Source organism: Papio anubis, chromosome 1, assembly GCF_008728515.1.
Source record: "Papio anubis isolate 15944 chromosome 1, Panubis1.0, whole genome shotgun sequence".
In the NCBI taxonomy this organism is placed as follows: Eukaryota; Metazoa; Chordata; class Mammalia; order Primates; family Cercopithecidae; genus Papio; species Papio anubis.
In genome coordinates, this window is record NC_044976.1 from 46,985,552 (window position 1) to 46,994,316 (window position 8,765).

At 40.4% G+C, this 8,765-nt stretch overlaps 1 protein-coding gene across 3 annotated transcripts in view; it reads right to left on the reverse strand.

The window, feature by feature from the left end:
- SPATA6 (spermatogenesis associated 6) overlaps positions 1-7,869 on the reverse strand; it is a 191,621-nt gene extending 183,752 nt beyond the window's left edge. For all 3 annotated transcript variants that reach the window (XM_009208244.3, XM_003891853.4, XM_009208234.3), the window contains exon 1: positions 7,624-7,869. In XM_009208244.3, coding sequence (XP_009206508.1) covers positions 7,624-7,674 — 51 coding nt within the window. In that variant the 5' untranslated portion in view covers positions 7,675-7,869. The remainder of the gene's footprint in view (positions 1-7,623) is intronic.
- Between the last annotated feature and the right edge of the window lie 896 nt (positions 7,870-8,765).

Consider the following 8,765-nt stretch of genomic DNA (forward strand, 5'->3'; position numbering starts at 1 on the left):
CCACAAGGATAAATTCTCACAAATTAGTTAGACATAAAAGAGTTCATACCATACAAAATAGATTATAGATAGATATAGCTAGATTTCAAAACTTCAAAATACATTGTGATAGAAGTCAAGATGTGGTTACCTTTGGGAAAGGAACGGGGTAGGTGAAGTGGCTGGGAGGGAGACAGCCCAATGGAGTGATCTGGGGTTCTGATAATATTCTAATTATTGGTGATTACACATTTATGATTTGTGTACTTTATGAATATATGCTATAGTTCCATAAAAACTTAATTTTAAAAATCAATAACACAATAAATATATACAAGTTTGTCAAGTAAAATAATCATTTTAAAAATCAATAGCATTCTTTTTTTTTTTTTTTGAGACGGAGTCTCGCTCTGTCGCCCAGGCTGGAGTGCAGTGGCCGGATCTCAGCTCACTGCAAGCTCTGCCTCCCGGGTTCACACCATTCTCCGGCCTCAGCCTCCCGAGTAGCTGGGACTACAGGCGCCCGCCACCTCGCCCGGCTAGTTTTTTGTATTTCTTAATAGAGACGGGGTTTCACCGTGTTAGCCAGGATGGTCTCGATCTCCTGACCTCGTGATCCGCCCGTCTCGGCCTCCCAAAGTGCTGGGATTACAGGCTTGAGCCACCGCGCCTGGCCTCAATAGCATTCTTTACCAGAAACAAAAAAATTAGAAAATGAAAAACATGCAGTACTAAAAAGAGCAAAAACAAAGTAAAATATAAACTTCAACTAGACGATCTTTGAAAATTATATTACATAAAACCAATAGAGGTTTAGTATCCAAAATATATTTAACAAGAAGAAGAAAACAAAAGACTACACTTTTAAAGGACAAAGGATATTGGTAGTCACAGAAAAGGAAACCTCTAGGATCCGAGATTGGAGTTAAGCAGCCACAATCCAAGGAATGCCTGGAACCATCAAAAACTGGAAGAGGCAAGGAAAGATTCTCCCCCAGAGCTTTTGAAAGGAGCACTGTTCTGTTGACACTTTTATTTTGTACTCTGGCCTCCAGAAATGTGAGGGAATAAATTTCTGTTGTTTTAAGCAACCACATTTGTGATAATTTGTTACGACAGTCCTAGAAAACTAACCAGATACCCTGAGACTCAATAGTTCCATTTCTAGATCTACTCCCTAGAGCACTGCGTCACCATTCTATAAGACCCCAAATCATCCTTTTACACAAATATTTTCAACTTACCTATACATATAACTAAACAATAAACCAATGTCCTAATTAAAGTTTGAAAAAATACAGAAATACTTTATAAGAAAATACATATTTCTAACATGTAAATGCTTGGGCAAGACTAAACTGGAAGATATATTTGCACCTATACACATAATCTATGTGAAATGGGCAGTTTCAAATGTGGGAGGATAAATGTCCCATACTAGCAACTCGAACACCACAAGCAGCATTGCCATTGGTGCCATGATTTTCCAAAAAAAGTAAACTTAGCAGAGTGTCAAACCAAAGTGTACTGTTTCCTCAATTTACATGGCAATTGCATTACTGTAAAATGCGTTTTAAAAACCTTTTAAAAAGACTTTGTGTTTATAAATAAAAAAAGATAATTGTCAATTGCTATTACATTATTAATCTCTAGTAATTATAAACAAGTTTTTCATCTATATATTCAATGTGACATTCAAGTCATGCAGGATACCAAACAATTAATATCACAGGACTCCCCAACCACTGTGACAAACAAAAGTAGTCCGGTCAATTTCTAAAATGCTCCCTAGGGTACACAATACACCCCTGAGAATCACAGACACAATGATACTAGGAAATACGTGCAAATATATTCATTGAAACATTGTTTTGAATAATAAAAAGCATTAACTACTAGTATTTAATAAAAAGTCCATTGAGAGGAACAAAAATTACATCACTGTTAATATAAACATATACTGTTTTATAATGATGAAGGAAATGAATTAGACCTGCAAGAATCAACACTGAAAAATCTCCAAAACAGTGAATCAGAAAAAGCAGGCTGCAGAAGGATACATACAAGTAAGATACTATTTGTGCAAAATTTAAAAACAAAACTACAGCATAGGTTATACACAGACATACACAAATACTTAATAATAAGTACAAAAATCTGAACAAATAGAATACAGTACAACTTCAGGATATTAGTTATCCTAAGGAAGGTAGTGAGGAAAACATGGTCAGGAAGAGGTAAAAGGTACAGAGGAGGCCTCAACTACATGCAACATTATATTTCTTAAAAACAAAAATCTGCAGCAAACATGTAAAATGTATCATTTGTTAAATGAGGGGTGGGGTATCAAAGGATTCAGTATATTTTTTTCTACTAATTTGAACTATTTTATAGTTAAAATTTTTTAAAGTCTATATTCCAGCAAAATTTACTACCAACTATGGCTTAACTGTGACTGAGACACTACTCCACAGGAACCTGGATAAGGATCACAAAGATAAATGTTCAGGTGAGTAGTGACTGAAAGAACCCACATCTGTCGGCCACAATGCTATGATTAGTTTGAGTTAGGTAATGAGATGAAGTGAGAATTACATGCAATCCCAAATTGACACTATTACTTTACCTCCAATATCTTCCTTCTATTTTCCCAAATAAGCTCATATAAATTGAAATATTCAATATAAAAAGAAGAGATAAAGCAGCAATAATACTTCTTCCCATCAAAGATAAAATGTTTTAAAGATTTAAAGTGTAAGTGATGGAAAATATAATTCTTTTGATGCTCTTTAAAAACAAGTTACTTAGCATACCATATCATTCTCCAAAGATTCATTGAGAAAAGTCACACTTTCCTCTTAGCAATATATTTTCTCTCGTGTCATATGGCTCCGTTGGGCAACATAAAATGTTGTGTTATACATCCAAACCTTTCTATGTTTTTACTTTCATATTACTTAAGTATAACACAGATGAGATTACCACTAACACAAAATTTCAGCAAAAAAATAAGCATGGAAGGGGTAGAGAAGAATAAGATTGCACACTTTCAACAGGTAATTAGAGATAACACCTAGTTTCCAGTTTATAAAAATTGGGAAAACACTGAATGTCACCACAAAAAGAAGAAAAAATCAGGCAATAATACAACATGAACTATTCTATATCTGAGTCAAGTATCTTCAAAAGGTAATGGCCACAAAAAGATTTTTACAAGAATGAATATTCATAGTAGTATTATCCAATAACAACCATAACCTGGAAACAAGCCAAACCACCATCAACAAGAGAATGGATAGCATCAGACTAAAAAGCTTCTGCACAGCAAAGAAAACAACCAACAGTAAAGAAAACATACACAATGGGAGAAAATCTGATAAGAGGTTAATATCCAAAATATGTAAGGACCCAAACAACTCAATAGCAAGAAAACAAAAAACCTAATTTTAAAAATGGGCAAGAGGTCTGACTAGGTATCTCAAACGGACAACAGGTGTATGAAAAGTTGCTCACCATCTCTAACCATCAGGGAAATGCAAATCAAAACTATAAGATATCCCCTCACACATGTTAGAACGACTACTATAATAAAGCCAAAAAATTGTTAAGTGTTGGAAAGAATGTGGAGAAAGGGGAACCCTTGTACACCATTGGTAGAAATGTAAATTAGAAGAGCCATAATAAAAAGTATATTTCCTCAAATAATTTTAAAAAAGAAAAATTTCCTCAAATAATTAAACTACCATATAATCCAGCAATCTCACTTCTGGGTATGTATCCAGAGGAAATCAGTATACGGAAGAGATCCACACTCTCATATTCATTGCAGCATTATTCACCATATTCATGATATGAAAGCAACCTAAATGTTCATCAGTGAATGAATGAATGAAGAAAATGTGGTAGGTGTGTGTGTGAGGGTATGTGTGTGTACACTATTCTGATTTCTATCACTATAGATTAGTTTGCCAGTACTTAAACTTCACATTGGAGCCACATAGTGTGTGATATTTAGTATCTGACTTCTTTTGCTCAGCATGTTCTTGAGATTCATCCATGTTGTTGGTCCTATCAGTAGTTCCTTTGAATTGTGGAGTAGTATTCTATTGTATGTGTATACTACAACATATTTATCCATTCTTTTTTGTAAAAATTTACATACATTTACACTGTACAAAGTGATGTTTTGCTACATGTATACGCACTGTGAAATGATTAATTCAAGCTAATTAACATTTCCATCACCTCATATACTTATTTCTCTCTGGAAAGCAATTCTGTCTGGAATGGACCTGAAAGGGGAACAAGGGAATTGCGAGGGGTGATGGAAGTGTTCTAAATCTTGATCTGGGTGATGGTGACATGAGTGTATGAATTGACCAAAACCAACTGAGGAAAAAAAGGGAACACAGTGGGAATAAAAAAAAAAAAACAGAACTGCTCTATATTAAAATGAACTACAAAGACTTATCAATCAAATGATTAAAGGCAACATATAAACCTTGACTGGATCCTGGTTTGAAAAAGTTAACTATGGAATCCATGTTTGGGACAACCAGAAACACTTGAATATGAACTAAGTATTAAGAATTTCTCATCAATTATCTTAGGCGTAATAATGGTATTGGGGTTATATGGAACAATCTCCTCATTTTTAAATTTTATTTATTTACTTATTTCAGAGACAGGGTCTCACTGTGTCGCCCAGGCTGAAGTGCAGGGCTATTCACAGGTGTGCTCACAGCACACTACAGCCTCAAACTCCTGGCCTGAAGCAATCCTCCTGCCTCAGTCCCCTGAGTAGCTGGAACTACAGGCACCTGTCATCATGCCCAGCTAATATCCTTATTTTTAGAAGACACACGCTGCAGTACTCACAGGTGGAGTATCATTATGTCAATTTTCTTTCAATTTTTAGCAAAAAAAAATTTTATACATAAACATACACACACATAGAGATAAATCAAATTAATGTACATGGTCATGGGTTATAGGTCAGTATTCATTGAACTATTCTTCTAAGTACTCTGTATGTTTGAAAAATCTCATTTAAAAAGTTGGGGAGAAAGATGCCAGTTTTAATAGATACAGAGTGATCTCCAGGACATACTGAACGAAGAAAAGCGAGATGCAAAATGGTTTATATGCTACCTATTTCATAAAAACAGACATATATATCTATATATCTATATATATATGTTGTGTGGTATGTGACAGAGAGTTTGTGTATCTGTTTATATCAAAATCAGTAGAAATGGTTACTTAAAGCAGATGAGTATAGGTGGGAAATAGTTTTGAGCCTGAAAGCAACACTTCTCTGAGTATATCATTTTATACAGTCTTCAACTTGAGCCATGTAAATGTAAAAGGAAATAGACAAGAAAAAACTAAAATCAAAATGAAGATGTTAAAAATATCTAGGGTCATATAACCTTTCTATTCAATCAAAGCCAAATTAATCAATCAATCAAACATGTTTAATTTGTATGTTTGCTAGTGGGGTTTTCTTTTTGGAGGGGAAGGAGGCGTTGTTTGTTTGCTCCTTCTGAGCATCAGAGCCATTTTAAAAGGCTTTTGTTGTTCAGAAATTCAGGAACATTTTGCAGATCTGCTTCTAAATAGTTGTGCAATCCTAGACAAATAATAGCCATGCTAAGCATCGATTTTCTTGGCTGTAAAAAGGGATTGAATTCAATGATTTCCATCTAAGATTTCTCGAAACTATAAAATTCTGTGACTTAAATGTTTGTTGGGGAAAATTATTATTTCCACCTGCATAGTTTTCTTTAGCTCTGATGAGTAGCAAAGCTCCATTATACAGTGAATTACAGAGTCATTCACTTTCTGCAATACAACTAATACTCAGGAGAAATGTAGCTATTCCTCTGACTCCTTCAAGCAGTAATCAGTTACAACAGAGTACTCTTCCTCTTAGAAAGTTTGCATTGGCAACGTTAGGGAAGCTACAGCCAGCCAGTCAGGCAGCTGCACTCACCAGACTGCTAAACACCATTAGTTGCCAGGAGGAGGAAGAAGCCAGTAACAAAACCTATTAAGGCTGAACTCTGAAGGAGTTTCACTAAACTTCAGAGGAGGTCGAGAAAGCTTCGTGCATTCCTCTTGCTAAACTAATTTTACTTTACAAAAAGTTGTCAAAAATGGCAGCTTTGGGAGGAAAACAAGTAAAGCTAGGAGTTTCCGAGAAAAATCTCTGCAGGCTTGAAGGTAAAGGGAGAGCCCAAGAAAATTTCTACTTCACCATTACTGCCTCACTCTCTGCCCCACCCACACTTCCCTTCTTTAAGACCTAACAAAAGACCTAAAACAGTCCTGTGACTTCCCTAGGGGTTTAAGTTCTGTACTGCAGCAACCTCATTCTAACGTGAGGAAGGCCAGCCAAGAAAGGCGGGATGCTGCAAGCACGGGTTAAGTAGAGCCTGGCCAGCAGGGTGCACAGGAAGGAAATGCAGAGGGCTCCTGGCTGCAGCACCCAGGAGAGTAATGGTAAATATTTAAGCACCCTCAACCCCCAAGTTTTGCTAGGAGATCAAAGAGAAGACAACATATATAAGAAAACTTAGAGAGTAAGGAGTGAAAAGAGACCGAATGGTGAATTTTGGTTCCAAACTCCGTACAGGTCTGTGCCTGCAGGACTAAAATGGGGTGTGGAAAGGGTCTTGTGGGGATTTCCTCCAGAACAGATAAGCTGGAGTATTCCTCTGAACAGGAGAATGAGAGGGTTCTCTAAAGAATGCAGGGGAAGAAGTTCAAAACCCTTGGAAGTATTCTGAGATCAACAAGGGGGATAGAGTTTTCTCCTAGCATGGAGAGGTCCAGCCCCTTCACTGGATGAGTGGGGTCTCTGCCCCAGCTGGACTTCCACAGGAGGAGGGCGGAAAACATCCTCTTGAGCAAGTCTGGAGACTGCAGGGGTGGGGCTGTAAGTTTGGGGAAGGAAGAGCTTCCCTCATAAAGCTGACTGGGCCTTTCTTACAATGGCTGGCACAAAGTCGGAAGGGTCTGGGGACGGGAGGGGCCTGAAGTGATCTCTGAGGAGTTGGGTCCTGGAAGGCCCTGGGACGGAAGGCAAGGTACTTAGCGCAATGACACAATTCAGTTGTTGGGTGTGAAGATTCCCCTTTGAAGACAGAATAAAGAAAGGCCCCTTCATTAATGCGGGGTTTGAAACTGGTCCGAAGTGGTGTGCTTGCTGGGATTCGGGAGGAAATGCGACCCCCACCCCCATATTTGGGAAAGGCGGGGACAACAATTCTCTAAGAGAACTGGAGCCCAGAAGAAGAAGGAAAACAAAGCTCCCGCGCCGCGCACATACACTCTCTCTCACTGGAAAGTTAGGAGCAAGGAAAGGAACTCTGAAGTGGTTTGGGAACGATCTGAAAGCGCGCAAGCTGGAAGTCGGGTTGAAGCCAGCGTAGCGGAGCAGGAGTCAGGCTTCTGCGTGGCCGGAGTGGAAGGGCGCTCATGAGTGCAAGGTGTGGCAGGACCGAGGGGGCGTGGGGTGGAAGCTCCCTAGGGATGATTCGGAGGGTGAAGGTGGTTTGGGGGTGATTCTGGGCTCTCGGAGGTGACCTGAGGGAGTCCCTGAGCCAATGCGCGAGGGTGGGAGGCGCTACCGGTACTCACTGAGCTGATCTCCAGCGCCAGGGCGCACTGCAGCGCCTTCACCTTCGGCATCCGTGCGGGGAGGGGCGGCGGGGAGTGACCCCAGCCACCGGCCTTAGTGAGGCGGGGAGACCTGGGGCTGGGCGGGGACGGGGAGGAGACGAGGTGGCGGCGGCGGTGGCAGCAGTGGCCCCCAGGCCGGGGCCCGCGGTCCAGCCTGGGTCCCGCCGGAGAAGCAGCTGAGCGCGGGGCGCAGACTCGTTGTCATGGCAGCTGGGGGGGCGGGGCCGGAAGAGAGGCCGCGCGGGGCGCTCCAGGGGCCACCCGCGCGGGGGCGAGCTCTGGAGGCGGGGCTTGACGAACGCCGAGCGACGCGGAGCCGGGCAGGGGGCGGGGCTTCTGAAGGGGCGCGGTGAGGCAAGGCAGTTCTTCTGTGATGTCAAACTGCGCCCAAAGCCAGAGGAAAGGGAGCAGCTGTTTGTATGATGGGACAGTACTCAGTTCAGGGAGTTGGAGTTCCTGTAAGGCCGTCGGAGGGAAGCCCTGAGTTCCTATGTGGTGATGGCACCTTGGGCTAGTGGCGACCCACTGTGGCCTCAGTTTTCCCAACTGTAAGAGAATAATAATTATTAGACCTCCTATTTGAATTTCATGGTACAGTTTACAAAGCCAGCATGAGGATACTGGGAATTAGAGAAGAAACTTGACCAAATCAAATTCGGAACCAGGACTGGAACCCAGGCGCTCTCAAGTTAAACCTCAATTGCCTCCCTGAGGAGAGGGGCTTGAATCAGATCGTCCATACTCCTGGTCTCCTATTCTGTGATTCTCTTTGTTAGCGCGTTCCCTTTTCCCTTCAAGTTTTCCTGTCTAAATCACCCGTGTATGCATCTTAATGCATATTGCTTAAGTGGAACCGTCAATGAGGGGCCAAAAATAAGTCCAGCTGTGAAGGGCCTGGCAATAGACCATCAAAGATAAAAAGAACCTAAGAGATTGCCCAATCCAATCATGCTAAAAATCATTTGTATTGCAAAATACATTATACATGCAGAAGTGTATAAAACACGTTTATCTTAATAATAATGTGAACAGTACCTGTACAACTAGCACCAGGTTAAGAAATAAAACATTACCAGCACCTGAAAAATGCCCCCAACGAT